Source organism: Garra rufa, chromosome 1 (assembly GCF_049309525.1).
Source record: "Garra rufa chromosome 1, GarRuf1.0, whole genome shotgun sequence".
Classification (NCBI taxonomy): domain Eukaryota; kingdom Metazoa; phylum Chordata; class Actinopteri; order Cypriniformes; family Cyprinidae; genus Garra; species Garra rufa.
The window spans coordinates 27,623,275-27,642,878 of record NC_133361.1 but is presented as its reverse complement, the minus strand read 5'-3'; the positions used below and the strand labels follow the sequence as shown (position 1 = coordinate 27,642,878).

The 19,604-nt window shown below is 39.3% G+C and overlaps 1 protein-coding gene across 2 annotated transcripts in view; it reads left to right on the top strand.

The window, feature by feature from the left end:
• kank2 (KN motif and ankyrin repeat domains 2) overlaps window positions 1–19,604 on the top strand; it is a 33,169-nt gene that overhangs the window by 5,201 nt on the left and 8,364 nt on the right. The window contains exons 1-7 of one of the 2 annotated variants that reach the window (XM_073838374.1): window positions 6,923–7,398; window positions 7,489–7,574; window positions 14,649–14,711; window positions 15,304–16,689; window positions 18,216–18,428; window positions 18,515–18,620; window positions 18,809–19,549. In XM_073838374.1, the coding sequence (XP_073694475.1) occupies window positions 14,666–14,711; window positions 15,304–16,689; window positions 18,216–18,428; window positions 18,515–18,620; window positions 18,809–19,549 (2,492 nt within the window). In that variant the 5' untranslated portion in view covers window positions 6,923–7,398; window positions 7,489–7,574; window positions 14,649–14,665. Of the gene's footprint in view, window positions 1–6,922; window positions 7,399–7,488; window positions 7,575–14,648; window positions 14,712–15,303; window positions 16,690–18,215; window positions 18,429–18,514; window positions 18,621–18,808; window positions 19,550–19,604 lie in introns of those variants that run through there. The other variant, XM_073838367.1, reaches the window with a different exon arrangement.

The window sequence follows — 19,604 nt, the reverse complement described above, 5'->3', positions numbered from 1 at the left end:
CTAGAGGTGGTAAAACAGCAAGCACTTGTTATCGTTTTCGTACACGGTTATGATCACAGCTCCATATGTTTCGCTTTTTAAGACGTAACAAGCTTGCTTGGTAGCTCAGCCGGAACGGAATTGGACTTGGAATTAGAATGTGGAATCATTGGATATGAATTCTGTGGAAAACATAACTCACAATGAAAGAGCTAAAAGATGACCAATCAAAATAAAAAAACATCAGGTATTTTTAGGTGTATTGCATGCAGATGGTACGTTATTTTAAAATGTCATGGAGCATTAGAGTAGTGGCACGGACATTTCAAGTCAGAACTGCGGTGAAACGTACAAAAATCAATATTATTTGTGTTGGAAAGGCGGTGATATGTACTTATCGGTACGTATTCCGCGTCTGGCAAAATGTTCCCACAGGTATGTTTTCATCAGGAGAGCAGGTTGTCTATGTTAGCCCGTGCTAATCTTATTAAACAATATGTGAAAGGTTTTTTTTTATTTTTTTTTTTTAACGGTATCAATGTCATTTTAATAGCCAGCAAAATACCAAGTGGTATTTATTTATCACAAGCATTCTTTTCAGGCAAAACATTCGAAACCAAACATAACAGCTAAAATTTAATATGTGAAATGTATAACAATTATTTTTACTAGTGTTCTAAAAAGAAAGATTATATACATAATTTATACATATACGTATACATACCCTGTCACTTTCTTACACTCGAGCTCAAGCTCACCTTTAGATCTGCCTCCATCCAATCGATAACTCCGCCCTTTATATTTTCTGTCTCGACAGTCAGTTTTACTTTGTGAATGTCTCAATATGAAATAAAACATCTGCTGCGACTTCTGTTACTTCCATTAAATAACTTTTTCCCACATATCATAATGTCTGTTTGTGACATAATACATAACCTTTTGAAAAAACGCATCTGGTTACTTTTAGCTGAGACATAACCAATTTAGCCATGTTGTAATATAGCTCATTACACAAGCAATTTTGGAAGCATCTTGCTTTTTCGTGCAATGTATGTGCCTTGTTTTTTGGCCCACCAAAAAGAAAAGCTTTCTAATCGTGAGAAGACATTAATCTGAAGGGAAGAATGGAAATTTTAGAACAGACTGGAGTCCCCAGAGTGAAGGTGTGTCTCAGTGTTTGTGTGCTGCATGTGCGGGACATGTGTTCTGGGGTGTGTGCTGTGCCTCCTCTAACCTAGAAATGCTCAGTGAAGTCTCTAGCAAAGGTTCTGTGCAAACTTCAATGCACAGCCATCGTTTTAATGTAACTGTATTCAGCTCTGTCAGGATGTATGACAGTTGCCCTCTGGAAAAGTTTTGGTTTCCACACGAGAGTTCTGGAACCTGGAAATGGCTGTGGCTGTGAACGCTCCCAGTGAAATCTGCTTCCCTTACTCTGTTTACATTAGCGAGCAGAGTCTGACTAACCCACCACAGCTGCCCCGACCGCAGTGATGAATCGGCACTTGTGACCTTATCGCTGCTGCGTGACACTACACTTACAACATGTCTCTTCTGTTTGTCTCTTTCTTTTTCTAAGTATTCATATTCCCTCCAGCTTCTCCGTGCCATTCGTCACCCTTAATCCCAGTTCTCTCAGGATTTTGCCGTTAATTCTTTTTTGGAGGGGTAAATTTGGATGTCTGTGGTGATTCCTGTTGCCCGGCTCCACCCCGCAGGCCATTTCCTGTTGGAGGTCAGCACAATGACCAATGGCGACGCGGCTTGTGTTTGTTCTGCTCCCGCTCCGGCGGTAACGTGAGCAGAGAGAGGCCCCTCCCTGGGCCTTGAGCTTTGGCTTCAGGCCGTGGTGTTTCTCTGGATGCCGTCGTTTTCTCCATATACCACTCCCTAATGTCAAAAACAGCCCTGTATGTGCAGGGCATACGGACAGTTTCCAGCATCGGTCGTAATTCTCTATAAGGTCCTGGTTGGAGCTTTACGACAGCCTATATTTACAAAGCTAGCAGGTTTGTTACGTAACTCCAAACCCAGCGGAAATGTCCCCAGACGGTCCACAAATTAATAAAAAACCGAGTGCCGAGTTCTGCATGTTATTCTTCCATGAATGGATATCAACAAGATCTGGTCGACAACAACCGCTTTGGACCACCAATGGAGAAGTTTTCCTCCCAGAACCGTTTCGTCCTACTCAGGGTCAGAAATTAACAGGGGCTTTGGACAAAAAAAAAAAGCCTCCCAAATTCAGAATAAGGGGAACTTTTCCATTAAGAGGCAATATTTGAATTTGCTCCCGGAATTATTTTACATGGGCGTTTTTTATAATTACCTTTCCTGCTGAAAAAGCAATAGACACCATCACAAAATTTGTAATGGTTTTACTTGTTAGAATGGCCAAGAATCAACAAATCTCCATGTAAAACTGTTTGGGCAGACCAAACCGTAAGTTGTAGAGACTTGAAACTTGGAGGAATGGTAGTATTCACACCGTATGCAACGTCACCAAAGCTCGCCCCAATCGGCCTGACGGGGGCAATACAGTGACCAAAGTATGAAATTGCTTATAACTCCTAAACCGTTCGTCGCAGGCTCAAGTTTCTGATGTTGTTGGAATCCTTTGCTTATGCCTGTCAAAACATATGCCTCAGATTCATCCGTCACCCTGGCGAAATTTTCAGATATTTTGCATTTTTTGAAAAACCTACTTTTTTATCCTAGGTTTTTCACCCGATCGGAGCCAAACCAGTGCAGGAAGATTCTCAGAGAGTGGATATCAATAATTATCAAAAAAAAGTTTAATTTCGACTCTCTGTCACAAAGGGACGGCAAAAGGTTCAAAAAGGGGCTTTAACTTTTGAACTGAATGAGATATCTTCGCCAAACTCACAATGCATACGTAAGAGCTGAATCTGAGGTCACATGAAAAATATCACGGAACTTGAAAAAGTTGAACTTTCGACTCTCCGTCGCAAAGGCGTGGCAAAATGTTCACAAGGGGCAGGGCCGGCTTTACTAAAACGACTATAACTTTTGAACGGAATGAGATATCTTTGCCAAACTCAACATGTAGGTAAGTCTTGAATCTGAGGTCACATGAAAAAAGTTGTGGAGCTTGGGCACTTGGTGGTGCTATAAAAGGGAAAAAAACATAAAAAGTGCTGAGATGATAATCAGTACGGTCTAGTGGCTATAAGGACATTTAAAAAAACATGGCCACCAGGCTGATGAACTTTGAGCACCTGTTAGACAAGGTTAACAGAGGTTGATTGGAACAAAACTCAGTGGGCCTATTTGATTCATGGCCCTAAAGGTCTGTGAGAATTTTGAAAGAAAACGGCCACTGGGGGCGATATCACATTTTTCAAGGGCATATATAAGATTGTATATTGTGCAGCTTTTTACACATATGCACAGTATTCATTTCATATGATAGACCTCTTCATTCTGAACAACTTTGCCTCTGGAATCACTGCTGTCGGTCAAATTGTTTGTTAAATGATTGAGAAAATGTAAAAAAAACGACTTTTCTGAACTATTCTTAGGTTTTTCACTCAATCTGGAAAAAACACTGCAGTACAATTTTCTAAATTCTCTAGGACGTAATTATAAAAAAAAAAGTTGAAATTTACCGTTTCGGAAGCTATAACGACGTTGTTTAGAAAAGGGGCCTGTTCAAATATACTCATAAGGCTATAAAGCTTAAACAAACTCAAAACTTCACAAAATCTGGTGAGCACATGCGACAGGTGATTCTAAACAAGCATGCAAAGTTATAGGGAGATCAGACCACTGTGCAATAACAATAACAAAAACAAGTGCAATAACAGTCATAAATGTAAAAAAAAAAAAAAAAACCTGTATTTGCCAAAAATGCTTTTTTAATCATTGATTTAGGTGGTAACAGACTTGCTAAATAATATGTACTGTCTTTTTTCATGTGTGCTTAAATGCCTTAAAGCATTTGAACGCCATTAATCACTGCTTGCAGCTATATTTATAATAGGACTTGTATTGGTTTTAATGGAATTGTTAAAAGAGCTTGAACGTTTACAATAAAACACCAGTATGCGCATTTAATAAACAGTATGTTATCGTCCATTGGTGTGGATTCTAATAAAGTTATCTTTTTAGTTATTACTCTTTAAGCCTTAAGAGTTGTCAAACTTTCATAGTTCATAAGCTCAGCAAAGTTCCAGCTTTGTCAATGCACTAAATACAATCACAATCTGAGCCCTTTTAAACTATGCTAAGACAGTATTTCACATTGTCCTGAGACTGTTTAAGTTTTCCTTAAGTCTCATCTAGTCCTGCTGTGCTTTTTACAGCATATGGTCAGCAAAGAGCACAAAACGTAAAGCCAATGGCATTCGAAATGACTCACACTGGGTTTTAGTCTGAAAGCAGCCAAAAGTATTTTTGCTGTAGACTTTTTCATTTTAATATCACCCTTTGCTGTTTTAGCCTCTCCTGGTGTCCATCCTGGACCTACTCCCTTTGTCTTTCTGCTCTCCTTCCTGCTGAATTTGCTGTGTTTTTTTTTTTTGTCTGCTCTGTTTCTGTTTCTCTCTTTTCTGTTTTTCTCTCCCTCCCTGATTTTGAAGTCTCCCCTTTGCCTTGGCTGGGAGGAAGTGACCGACTACTTTCTGGGTCTTTGGGGAACTGTAGCTCCCTTTCCTGTAACTCTTTCTGAACCTGAACTCTATGTGCACCGTACATACACATGTACACACTTCTTTTCAATGGACCGTATCCCTCATGTAGTTTAGAGCACAGTATCATCCTCATCTATCTAAAGGTCATGAACTATTGTTGAGTACGTGCTTGACGGTGTGTGGCTTTATGTGTTTGGTTGGAAGGAGACATTTGTGTTATTGGGCCTTGACGTAAGTGTGTAGTCAAATGTGGTGTCAATCTTTCAAGTGTCAGTAAGTTAGCTATTGTTTTATGTGCATGTACTGGCCTTTTCTAAATTTATCACCATCTACATACTAGTCTTTATGCTAAAAATGACTATAGACTTTATTGTATGGTATGTGACACAGTGCATGATATACAGTGTGGTATGCTGTATATACAGTCTGAGACTACTTTATTTAGCATTTTTTTTGTAAATTCCGCTAAGTTTGGAGAAAGTACAGTTTTTTTAATAGAATTGAATCTTTTTTCTTCTTCCAGAAATCACGCATTAAATTGATCAGACGTATCAGCATATTACAATGACTTCTGAAGGATCATGTGACACTGAAGACTGGAGTAATGATGCTGAAAATTCAGCTTTGCGTCACATTAATTATAAATAAAAAAATTTAAGATTTAAAAAAATAGAATACAGAAAACAATAATTGTAGTAATATTTTAAAATATCTCTGTTTTTACTGTATTTTTTCATAAATAGTTGCAGCCTTGGTGAGCATAAGAGACATTTTTTAAAACATTTTTTAAATCTTATCGATCATGTAACCTTTTGAACGGTAGTGTAGATTATCAGCATAATAATTTAAACAAAAACTTAATTTGAAAATTAACGGTTTCTCTAAATTGTTGGTTTCTCCCCGTTATTTCTTTAATATAAAACAGCACTCGAGCTGCACGTAACGTGTATTTTATATCAGTGTAAATCTTAAAACATTGTTTAATTGCAAATTTAATTTCGATTTTGAATCTCAAATTTGTGAACTCTACTACCAGTCAAAAGTTTTTGAACAGTAAGATTTGTAATGTTTTTATAGAAGTCTCTTCTGCTCACCAAGCCTGCATTTATTAGATCCAAAGTACAGTGGAAAAAACTAAAAATATTTTTACTATTTAAAATAACTGTTTCAGTTTGAATATATTTAAAATTTTTATTTATTCCTGTGATCAAATCTACATTTTCAGCATCATTACTTCAGTCTTCTTTGTCACATAATCCTTCAGAAATCATTCTAATATTCTTATTTGCTGTTTATTATGATTATTATTATAAATATTTAAAACTTTTTTTCAGAATTCTTTGATGAATAAAAAGATCGAAAAATTATCTGAAATAATAATTTTTAATAATTTAGAAATGAATACTTTTATTTAACAAGGATGCTTAAAATTGATCAAAAGTGATGATAAAGACATTTATAATGATACAAAAGATTTCCAATATAGTTAATGCTGTTCTTCTGAACGTTCTATTCATCAAAGAAACTTGAAAAAAATATAATAAATAATAAATGGTTTTGAGCTGCAAATCAGAATATTAGAATGATTTCTGAAGGATCATGTGACTGGAGTAATTGTGCTAAAATTAAGCTTTGAAATCAGGAACAAATTATATTTTTAAATAAATTCAAATAGAAAGCAGTTATTTTAAATAGTACACATATTTCAGAATTGTACAGTTTTACTGTTCTTTGAATCAAATAACTGCAGGCTTGGTGAGCAGAAAAGACTTCTTTAAAAAAACATTACAAATCTTTGACAGGGAGTGTATATCTTGGCATTTACTTGTTCTGATGACATAAAATGATGTAACATAAACTCACAACACAACAAATTTACTCGTAAACCACTAGCAAATGCCTCCAGAAAAAGAAACGCATTAAAAGAGTTTATGGTTACGGTAAGATACTCCTTTTGTTTTCCAGAAAGAATGGGACTTTCTCAGCAGTGGGCAAATGAGAAGCATTACGTGTGTTTTACGTGTGTGTGTGTGTGTGTGTGTGTGTCTCTCTCTCTCTCTCTGTCTCTCTCTCTTCCTCGTGCTCCTCCCAGCTCTATATTAGAACCAGCTGTGGAGTTTGAGGCTGAATGAATGGCTCTTTGTGATTTGGCTGTCACTCCTGTATAAGGCTCTGTTTCTTTCTCCCTCTAGAAACTGGCATGACAAAAGTGTTGGAACAATGTAACCTAATGTTCCCACTTTAACATTGTTACTCTATAAAATCATACCAATTTACCACTAAAACTGGTGAAATGCGTGTACGAGACGTTGAGCTTTAGAAGAACGTTCACTTGATTCTTCAGAATGCTGGGTTGTGAGATTAGATGAGATTATGAGGAATAATTTTCCAGCTACGCAGAGTTACTTGAACCCCGCTCTTTGAGTCTTTGAGGTGTAGGAGTGTTTGAGAAGGTCCACGACGTTCTGGAATGTTTCTGGATGCTGTCTGGTGTCCGGCAGGGGTGTGTCTGTCTTTTTGGGTTTAGGCGGGTGACTCAGTAGAACTCCGAACCAAAAAAACATCCGAGCTTTCCCAGGCTCGGAACGATCTGCCAAGTAACATGTTGTTGTGGTTGAGGGAGATGAGGGGTGTGTTGTGGTGGTAAGCAATGATGATAGAGAGCCAAGACGAATTAGTCTCTCACAGAAGAGGCTTTTTTGGATCAACAGTCATGAGGAGTGGCTCCTCTGCTGCTCGAGATGACGGCGAACGTCTAAAATAAAGGGTGCGACCGTCTTCGTACAAAGCATGTGCCAATGTTAGTTATAATTTGAGGTGTTCTGTAAACAATTCATATTTTTTTTTTCTCTTTTAGGATTTTGGAGGCACCCATAAGAGAGTCGAAGGAATCGAAAGAGGAGAGCGAGGAGGTTGGGGAAGAGAGACCATCATTGCAGCACAGTGAGTTATTTAACTCTGCCTGCTATCTTTAGACGTGATACAAATTACTCAAGCGGTTCCCTTGAGTTTAAGGAGTCAATTTATTCCCAGTTCGTAGATAACCATCCCAAATTCCACGCCATAGCCAAGAAAAATGAAGCAGCTTGTAGCGAACGGACCTTGAGTTTCACACAGTGATAAAGAGACCTTTGAACATCATCATCATCATCATCATCAAAACTACACACCCCTCTCAATGTTTATCCGCTATCCGTGAGCGGAACTAATTTCCTTGACATGTTTTCATAATATGAAACGAGCTTTGAGGAATTCGGTTTTCCTCACTCCACAAGCATGGCGAAATTACTCCTACTAGCCGCCGAATGTAGACTTCCCTCAAGATTGCTAATCTTAATAGTGTGGCGGTGGGTGTGGGACACCCTGGAGGCAGGAGATGTCAACTTCCGCTGCTCTGGAATGTAAAGCGAGGGAAGTCGGGCGAGAGGTACGGAGAGAGGGGCACGGGTTTAGGGCGACGCATTCTTTCCGGAGGAGGGTAGAGGCTGGCTGTGCTGGTGAAAGGTCTGCTGCATGCCACTGAGAAATGGCAGGGCGCTGCCGGGGAGGGGGGCACACTGTGTTCTGTTCACTGTCATCTCAATGGGACACTGTTTATGGGCAGACAAAGAGCGAGGAAGGTCACCGCCACACATGCACGCACGCCTCTGGCCGGTGCAGCTCTGTTCTTGGGTAGGAGAGGGTAGACATGGTGGGTTGGAGAAGGGGATTGTTCGGGAGCATAAGGCACAGCTCTGAAATGACTAAGTCACTCTGCACTGTTTGATTGGTTTCCAGGGTATTGCTGTGTGGTTGCTAAGGTGTTGTAAGTGGTTTGAAGAGTGTCTTTGTGCAGTTTTTTGGATGGATGTTGATACGCGGCTGCTGTTTTCAGTAATTTCGGCATGTTAGGGTTGAACAATTACTCAAAATAAAATCTAAATTGTGATATGACTAAGGGATTATCAAATCGCAAAGATTGCGATTAAATTAAATATATACTACCAGTCAAATGTTTTATGTTTAAGTCTCTTTTGCTCATCAAGCCTGCATTTATTTGATCCAAAGTACACCAAAAGCTGTAAAATTAAGAAATACTTTTACTATTTAAAATAACTGCTTTCTATTTGAATATATTTTAGAATGTAATTTATTCCTTTGATCAAAGCTGAATTTTTTGCATAATTACTCCAGTCTTCAGTGTCAGATGATCCTTCAAAAAATTATTCTAATGGTTCAAAACACATTTCTTCTTATTATTTTTATCAATAATTAAAACAGTTGAGAAAATGTCTTTCAGAATTTTGAAATGATGAGTGAAAACATCCGAAGATCAGCAATTATCTGAAGTAAAAATCATTAACATTATACACTATACCGTTAAAAATTTGGGGTCAGTATATATTGGGGGATTATAGAAATTAATACTTTTATTTAGCAAGGATGCTTTAAATTGATCAAAAGTGATGATAAAGACATTTCTAATGTTATTTGCTTTAGATAAATGCTGTTCTTCTGAACTTTCTGTTCATCAAAGAAACCTGAAAAAAATTCTACTGAGCTGTTTTCAACATAATAATAATAATAATAATAATAATAATAATAATACATGTTTTTGAGCAGCAAATCAAAATATCAGAATGATTTCTGAAGGATCATGTGACTGGAGTAATGATGCTAAAAAATTCAGCCTTGAAATTTACAATTTACAAAAAATAATTCACAATTGTACTGTTTTTGCTGTATTTTGGATCAATAAATAGAGGCTTGGTGAGCAGAAGAGACTAAACTAAAAAAAAAACTAAATCTTACTGTAAAAACTTTTGACCGATAGTGTATGTACAGTTCATTCTGGAGCTAAATGCAACACATTAATTTACACTTGAGCTGTTTATTTATGTCCAGTGAAATAGTATTACAATAGTATCATTTTCTAATTATCATTTTCTATGTGAATATATTTTAAAATGTTGTTTATTCCTGTGATACAAAAAAAAAAAATTTCAGCATCATCACTTCCGTCTTTAGTGTCACATGACCCTTCAGAAATCATTCTAATATACTGATTTATTATCAATGTTGAAAACAGTTGTGCTGCTTAATTTTTTTTTTTGGATACTTTGATCAATAAAAGGTTAAAAAGAACAGCATTTATTTAAAATAGAAAGGTTTTCTAACAGTATACACTACTGTTCAAAAGTTTGGGGTCAGTATTTTTTTTTTAAGAAATTTAATTTTTTTTTTCACCAAGGATGTGTTAAATTAATAAAAAGTGACAGCATAGATTTACATTGTTAGAAAAGATTTATATTTTGAATAAATTATGTTCTTTTTAACTTGTTATTCCTCAAAAAATCCTAAAAAAAGAATCACATGGTCAAAATATTTTGCAGCATAACTGTTTCCAACATTGATCATTCTAATAATCAGCATAAAAGAATGATTTCTGATGGATCATGTTGACACTTAAGACTGGAGGACTTAAGCTGATGAAAATTCAGATTTGCATCACAGGAATAAATTATATTTTAAAGTATATGAAAATAAAAAACATGATTTGATATTGTAATAACAATTTTCAGTATTTTTGATCAAATAAATGCAGCCTTTATGAGCATAAGAAACTTATTTAAAAAACATTACAAGTCTTACTGATCCCAAACTTTTGAGCGGCAGTGTACATGTAAATATGCACAGTACACACATATATTATGTAAAGACAAACTTTTATTTAGAAAGCTTACAGCCCTAGTTTCTAGGTGTTTCTTGGTGGATGAAATTTTAGTCCTTAAATATGAGTAGATGTGGAATTTTGTTTGGTTTTTTTTGCCAGTTTTATCATTTGATGGGAACATCATAAGTAGGTTATAGCCGCTGGGAAGAAACAGTAAGCTGATGATTTAACTTAGTACTAACAATGCCGTACAAACGAGGATGAGTTGCACACTAAACTTTAACATATAAGAGTTTGTTCAAATCCTAACCCTAACTATAAACAGCAACAATAGAGATGTTAGAATAATAGCAGAGCTGAGAAACAAGAGTGAGAGACAAAGAGAGATGTGTTTGAGGAAAGCAACACAGTGAGAGAGACAGGGTAGTTTGTGCGTCGTTGCTGAAGGCTGGATGTTTGTCATGCTGTGTGCCTTTACTGGAGTCTCTAATTATGGCACATCAACCGTCCCCCTGTCAACACTCCTCAGAGCACTGACGCTCAAATTTACACACACACACACACACACACACACACAGACACACAAGTGTGTTTGTTAATGCTCACAGTAACATTTCTCAAGCTTACTCAACATTCACTTGTGGCTGTGGCGGGGGAATAAAAAACCCACTAATTAAGATGGTATTGACTTAAGCAGCTCGGCATGTTTTAATAAAATAATTTAATCCTGCATGGCCTCATTATCATCTTTCTACATTGTAATATATTTAATAGGCACATTTAGAAACAACATGCAATGTTTATTTTAATGGATCTTACGGTTTCATTTTTATTAGCTTGTAGTATTAATGGTAATTTTTAATTTGCATATTAATGCTACACATCCAATGAAAAAGGCAATCTTATTGTAAACTTGCACTTGTATGAAAAATATAGTACAGTATATACAGTCAAGCCCAAAATGATTCATACCCCTGGCAAATTCTGACTTAAAGTTACTTTTATTCAACCAGCAAGTTTTTTTTGCCCGGAAATGACACAGGCTTCTCCCAAAAGATAATAAGACAATGTATAAGAGGCATCATTGTGGAAAAAAATATTTATTTACATTTTAACAAAAAGTGGCATGTCCAAAATTATTCATACCCTTTGCAAACTGTCACAGTCTATGGGAAAATCCAAAGTTCTATTCCATTCCAAATAGTCCAAGCTGTTCTAAAGCATCCTAATTAACCTGATTTATTAGGAACAGCTGTTTTAATCAACTCAACAGGTGAAAAACAGAAGCTCTCTGCTGTTGATTTGTGGACAGTCATGGCTAAGACAAAGGAGCTCACTGAGGACCTGCGGCCGCGCATAGCGGCTGCTCACAAGTCAGGAAAGGGCTATAAGACCATATCTAAATGTTTTCAAGTTCCAGTGGCTACAGTGCAAAGCATTATTAAAAAATCCAAGACGTTCTGCACTGTGAAAAATCTCAGAGGATGTGGTCAGAAGCCAAAAGTGACACCTGTGCTGGCCAGGAGGATGGTGAGAGAGGTAAAACAGAATCCAAGGATCACCACCAAGGCCATCCTGATGAATCTGGGCTCTGCTGGTGGCAACATCTCAAGGCAGACAGTCCAAAGGACACTGCACACCGCCGGGTTCCACGGACGCAGACCAAGGAGGACACCACTTCTCCAGATAAGGCATACAAAAGCCCGCTTGGCCTTGAATTGTTTGGCCACAATGATGTAGCCTTCATTTGGTGTAAAAAAGGAGAGCCTTCAACCCTAAGAACACCATCCCCACAGTAAACGGCACCATGAAAAATGAGCAATACATCAAAATTCTCAACAACAGCATCAGGTAGTCTGCAGAGAAACTTGGCCTTGGGCATTTCAGCATGACAACGACCCAAAACACACAGCAAAAGTGGTGAAGAAATGGTTAGCAGTGGCCCAGCCAGAGTCCTGACTTAAATCCAATTGAGAATCTGTGAAGGGAGCTAAAGATCAGGGTGATGGCAAGGAGACCCTCCAACCTGAAAGAGTTGGTCAAAAATACCAGTGAAGACATGCAAAAAGCTGGTCAGCAATTATAGGAAGCATTTGATTGCTGTAATAGCCAATAAAGGCTTTTCTATTAAATATTGAGAAGGGTATGAATAATTTTGGACATCCACTTTTTGTTCAAGTGTAAATAAAAGATGAGTAATAACACAATGATCATTTTCCACAATGATGCCTCTTGTACATTGTCGTATTATCCTCTGGGAGACGTCTGTGTCATTTCTAATAAAAAAAAAAAACTTGCTGGTTGAACAAAAGTAACTTTAAGTCAGAATTTGCCAGGGGTATGAATAATTTCGGGCTTGACTGTATGTAAATGTACACTAAAAATATAATATCCCACATAGCTGTTTACATCCTGAAATTATGAAACTGCATTGAAAACTAGTGTATTTGTTGTGCTTAACAACCTGAATGGTACACCTGATTTTACTGAGAGGCCTGTTGAATGTGAGAGATTTCAAGTGGAAGAAAGCGAACAAAAGCACACAGGATGGACAGTGGGCAAGAGAGCTAATTTTGTCGGCTTAAGATCTACAAAATACCAAATCAGTTCAGTCAGTGTTTCCGTATGTCCTACTTTCTCCTCAAAAAGGCAAGAACATAAACAGACTGAGAGGGTCATGAGATTAGACAGAGGGGAAAAGTTTTGTGTGAGGCAGCAAGGGAGAAGCAATTTCCCATTATGAACCGAAATGACTGGAGCAGTCAGCAGTTCTCGTTAAGACGTCTGTGAAGTTCAAGCCCAACTCTGTGGTCTAATATGCTGTTAATGTTGGGAACAGAGATAGCTTGTGGCACTGCACCCCCTTCCCACTGGCTAATGACCTAGAAAGTTAATCTTTGGCAAAAAGGCACGTTAGCAGGGAAAGATGCAATGCTGAGGGGAAAAAGAGAGCAGTCTAAAAGCACAAGAGCCAGATGAAAAGAGCTTATAGTTTTGTTTTACCTAATTGATTTACAGCTGGAATGCTTTGCTTTGGTCGAAATGCGCGACTGAGAGAGCGGAAGAAGGAAAAGCGGACAGAGGTCAGCTGCTATCTCCTGATCATCAGCTGACAGAGCGAGGAAAAATAAGAGGAGATAGAAAGCATGGAAAAAGTGTGGGAGAGAACGGCCGAGCAATGGTGCCTGTGTCTGTCTTTTTTTACAGTACCTCGATTCTGAGAACCACTGAGAGCGTATTCAGATGATTCCTAATAAGGCTGTAACTAGACGCTCTTTCTCCTGTTGTCGCCTGCCAGAGAACTTTCCCCTCTTTTTTCCCCTCTCCTCCAAACAAGAGAACTAGAAACAAACAGAAACTGAACAGTCTAACTTTGTAGGGCACAAATTAAGGGGAGTTTGACTTCCCCCTAATTAAGACTTGAACCCAAAACAAAAGGCTTGTGTGGGATCTTGACCCCCATGTTCATGTCTTTCTTTCTTCAGTCGAAAAGAAATTAAAGTTTTTGAGGAAAACATTACAGGATTTTTCTCCATATAGTGGACTTCAATAGTGGCCAATGGGTTAAAGGTCCAAATTGCAGTTTCAATGCAGCTTCAAAGGGCTTAATACAATCCCAGTCGAGGAATAAGGGTCTTGTTTAGTGAAACTATCGGCCATGTATATACTAAATATATATATATATACTTTTTAACCACAAATGCTCATCTTGCACTAGTTTTGCGATCTGTGTCTATGATTTCACACATTATGTAAACACACGTTGGAAAGGTCACATGCAGTTAAAAAAGTAGTGTAAACTACAACTTCTCCTCCAACTTCAAAATCATTGTTTCACCTTTTTATTATTATTTTTTTTGTAAATGGAATTTGACTTTCTTTGCACGTTCCCTTTATAAACACTGGGCCAGTACTTCTGCTTTTGTCACATGTGGCCTTTCCAATGTGACTACTGATTCATGAAGTCGAGGTAGTGCAAGACAAGCATTTGTGGTTAAAAAGTATATTAATTTTTATTTTATTTTTAAAATGACCCATCGTTTTGCTACATAAGACTCCTATTCCTCACCTGGGATTATGGAGAGTTCTTTGAAGCTGCATTGAAACTGCAATTTGGACCTTCAACCTGTTGGCTCTTATTGAAGCCCACTATATGGAGAAAAATCTGGGATGTTTTACTTAAAACCTTAATTTCCTTGTGACTGAAGAAAGAAAGACGTCTTGGATGACATTGGGGTGAGTAAATTATCAGGAAGTTCTATTCTGGAAGAAATAGAAAGTTCTATACTGCTGCTTAATTTCTGCCATAGATCTGTTCAACTGGAAAATTGGTATGGGTTACTTACAATATCTTTCTTATACAGGAGAGATTGGCTGGTGAATGACAATCATGGCTCAGGTGCTTCATATGGACTCCAGTTTTCCAGGTAAGGTCTTTGAACTTTGAATTCGGATACTACACATACACTAATGTTCATATATGTGACCTGGGACCACAAAACCAGTCATAAGGGTCGATGAACCATTTTCATTGATGTATGGTTTGTTAGGATAGGACAACATTTGGCTAAGATACAACAATTTGAAAATCTAGAATCTGAGGGTGCAAAATTCAAAATATTGAGAAAATTGCTTTTAAAGTTGTCCAAATGAAGTTCTTAGCCATGTGTATTAAGTTTTGATATATTTATGGTAGGAGATTTACAAAATATCTTCATGGAACATGATCTTTACTTAATATCCTATTGATTTTTTACATTAAAGAAAAATGTATAATTTTGACCCAAACAATGTATTATTGGCTATTGCTACAAATATACCTGTGCTACTTCTGACTGGTTTTGTGGTCCAGGGTCACATATTGTGATTATTTTCCGAGTTGACTCGCACTTAAGAGGCTAACTAGTAAAGCAGAGTCTTGATGTAGTCATAGCCTGAAGTTTATTCTTTTCCCTGTCATCTGATTCCAAGATTAGAATGAGATTTCCTGCAGTTTAAAGCTGTTTCCTCTGTCCTTAGGGAAGATTAACCCCCCGGAGCCCCCCTCCTTGCATGGAAAGGACCCAGAGGCTCCATATTCAGTAGAGACCCCCTATGGCTACCGTCTGGACCTGGACTTCCTCAAGTATGTCAATGATATTGAAAAGGGCAACACTATTAAGAAGGTGCCAGTGCAGCGGCGCCCACGTTATGGCTCGCTTCCACGTGGCTACGGCTACACGGGCTCCTGGTGGACCTCCACTGAATCACTGTGCTCCAACGCCAGCATAGACAGCCGTCACTCGTCGTACTCTTACTGTGCACCGGGCTTTCACACCTCACAGAGACCCAACTTCAGTACTGCACGTGTGGAGAAGACCTTGCTGGATGCTCGTCGCAAGCTGGAGGAGGAGAAAGATGGCCGTCGTTTCTCGAACCTGGGCAGCATGCACAGCAGCATGGCGGGCTCCAACACCTCCCTGTCCAGTGCCCACAGCTACAATCGTGCCCAAGGAGGTGGCTCCTATACCCCAATTAGCTCTGGCTTGTCCACACCCGTCTCACCGACCCCCGCCCATCTACAGCACGTACGGGAGCAGATGGCCGTCGCCCTGCGGAAGATCCGGGAGCTGGAGGAGCAGGTGAAGACCATCCCTGTGCTGCAAGTAAAAATCTCTGTGCTTCAGGAGGAGAAGAGGCAGCTTAGCGTGCAACTCAAGAGCCAGAAGTTCCTGGGCCACACACTAGGGTTCAGTCGGAGCCGTCCACGAGGAGAGCTCTACATTGACATACCCGAAGAGGAGACGGGAAACGGGACAGGAGCCACGAACAAAGCCACAGGAAGTCTTTCACCAACCACTCCAGGTTCCCTTCAGGACTCAGGATGTGAAATTGAAGAGACTGTAATTGTCGGAGGAGCTCGTCCAGGTGCAAAGCGGGAGGTGCGAACTATCGGCGTGGGGCCTGAGGTGGAAGAAAGGACGTACCGTCAAGTGGGAGTAGGGGTGCGAGAAGAGGACTTGGGGCTGCTGCCTGAAACCGAAGCCCTCAAGACAAAAGTGGGGCTTTTAGAAGTTCAACTGAGGAAGACGATGCAAGACTTACAGAGTGCTCAGCAGCAAGTCGAAGCGGCTCAGAGAGAGAGACAAGCTCATTCCCCTCAGGTGGACCATGCGGTGAGAGCCACCAGTCTCGGCTGGCAGGAGCAGCAGGGTCAGGCTGGTTCGGGCCTGCACACTGTTGTCAGTTTTACTCAGCAGCCACATCAGCAGAGGACCGTGGGGATCCAAGTGTACACGCTGGAGCAGCCCACAGTAGTGGGTGTGGGGACACTGCTAAGAGCCCAAGGTTGCACTGCTCCCGCTCAGCTTGTGTCTGCACCGGAAGGAGCCTACAGAAGACATGCAGAGTCCCCAACAGCAGAGGGTGTGTATATCTTTCGCTATTTACTCACCTTCATGTCGTTCCAAACCTGAACTACTTTATGTGGAACATGAAAGGAGGCAGAATATTCATGTTGCTTTTTTGTACAATAACACTGAAAGGGGGAAAACAATGTTTACTTGTGAAATTACAAAGAACGCATCAAAGAAGCACCATGAAAGTGGTCTATGCTCCTTATTAGTATTCTGGCACCACATACTTTGTGTGAGCAACAGACTGAAATTTAAAGGTATGGTTCACACAAAAATGAAAATTCTGACAATAATTACCCTCATGTCATTCCAAACTTGTAAGACCTTTGTTCATCTTTGGAACACAAATTAAAACTTTGTGTTAATTCTTGTGCGCAAAGAGAGCAAAAATACTGACTTTAAACAACAATTTCTTATCTTCACTGTCAGTCTTCGACACGCATTTATGACAGTACCACACATGCATGTGGTGCTGCTGACTCAAGAGCCCGCATTCTGACAAGGATTAATGCAAATAATGGGAAATGGAAATGTTGTTGTGGTCATTCTTAAATGTCTGAGTAGTCTGTCATTAAAGTATTTCTGTATAATTGCCTCCCATAACTGTCTTACAAGACTGAATTCCCAAACAGCAGAATCCACTTCTAAAAACAATGACCGCATTTATTGTGTTTGGTCTGCTTGCTCTGAGGCGCAAATAATTTGTATATGAAAATTATTAGATTCAGTTCTCCTACATTTTTTGTGATATTTAATCCCAGTTCATCACGAAGTGTCAGTTTTGCTCTCTTTGACTCGTTGGATGGAAACAGTGCTTATTCACAAATGTTTTATGCAATATTCCAATTTTGCGCATAAGTTAAATTTGCAACTTTTGATGGAAACCCAGCTAATGACTGACACGGAAGAAAATAAATTGTTGAATAAAGTCATTATTTTTGTTTTGGAATATAGTGAATAGGGGTTGGTTACACTTTTTATTCCACTGACTTCCATTCATGTGGGAAACCGGAAACACAAGTTGCGAATTTAGTTGGGTTGCAAAGTTTAAGTTTAATAAACTCTGACCTGTACAGTAGAACACTGATAAGTCACAACGTGAGGAATTGCTGAACACAAACTTTTAAGGTGCAGGTTTGCAGTAAAAGAATATTGTATATTTTTATATTTTGGATTGATTATTATTTGTAATTAGTTAAATTTATCTTTTTAAATTAGATGAAATCCGAGAGGTTTTTGACCCTGATATAGGCTATTTTTTTATTTAAAAATTTATTTTTATGTCCTTACTACTTTCTGGGCCTTGAACATGTCAGTTGCATTGCTGTCTATGCAGGGTCAAAAAGTTCTCAGAATTTTCATTTTTGGAGTTACACCGCTTTTGTTCCTATTCACTTTCACAGTGTTGAAAATAGCAGCATGGATATTCTCCATTTGTTCTCATTTAGTGTTCTACAGAGAAAGAAAATCAAACCATTTGGTATGAAATATCCCTTTGAACTATCCCTTTGAATCCCCTTTCTCTTTTGCCCTCAGAATCGCCGCGTGAGTTTCCCATTGCAATAAGCTCTAAGCAGGTGCGGGAGGTCTTGAGAAGTGAAGTGTCCAAATCAGTGCCAGTGACCAACCAGGCAACCGCAATGGATACAAAGTGCAGCCAAGTGGCTGCTGTCTGCCAACGACTAAAAGAGGAAGAGATTAACCAGCAATCAGCAGAAGAAGCCATCCAAATCGATCCAGCAAAACCAGGTTTGCTGATAACAACAAATCAGACATTTTCTACATATTTCAACTAGTGATTCTTACACTGTCTCCACTGTGTTTGTTTTGTCCAGCCTCCCCTCAGTCCACCCTGAGGTCAATCATGAAGCGAAAGGCTGATGGGGAACCTGGCTCGCCGTACACCAAAAAGAACCTGCAGTTCATAGGAGTCAATGGAGGGTAGATACAGATTAAGAAATTTGATAATAAACTGAAAAGATGCAAGCAAGAGTGTTATTTGCACAAAACTATTATTTTCCTGCCTTGTGACACTTGTGTTTCCTTCAGTTTAGATGATCCATTTGGGATCCATTTCATTAGATCAGAGGGTTTTATATTGTAAATAACAGCCCTAATGTGTCCTGCAGGTACGAGTCGACATCCTCTGACGACAGCAGCTCGGAAAGTTCAGAAGACGAGAGCGATGCAAGCGAATACCACGAGGCTACGGAGAAGTTACCGGAATCTGCGGCGCAGCAGTCTCAGGTGACCTCCTGTAGCCCGCAGCCCATCTGTGAGACAGCAGCTGCCCAAACACCTCAGCACAGCACTGCCCAGCCACCAGCCAATCACACTGCAGCACAGCAAAGCACCAGCCAATCACAGGCCACGGATGAAGCTACCCAGCAACAGGTCACCCAATCACCAGCAGCAGAGGCCGGCATACAGCAGCACTCTGTGAACCAATTTTCAGTGACCACCACGGCTCATCCGGAGGGCATCGTTCAATCCGCAGAGGCAAAATGTGTTTTCCAAGGACATACGTCACAAAACACTGCCGTTTCTCTTGAACAAGACTCTGTCCAGTTATCATCCTCCAGCACTGCGGTGCAGCAATCCAAAGCCACAGATTCAAACATCCAGCCAAATCTCACTCAGCCAGAGGTGTCGGGCCTTGCTGCTCAGCAGACAGCCACTCAATCACAATCCACCGGTGCTAAACCTCAGCAAGATGTTAGCCAATCAAAAACCGCTGACCTCACCGCCCAACAAGGAGCGACACAGTCACAATCTACTGATGCCTCAGCAAAACAGGACATAGCCATATCCTCCGCCACTGACCAAGCTGCAAATACAAGCACCACCCCCACTAACAAACAAACTAGCAGGTAGAGTGACTCAAATCAGTGACATAAGCTATTATGAGATTGACTTTTGATTATG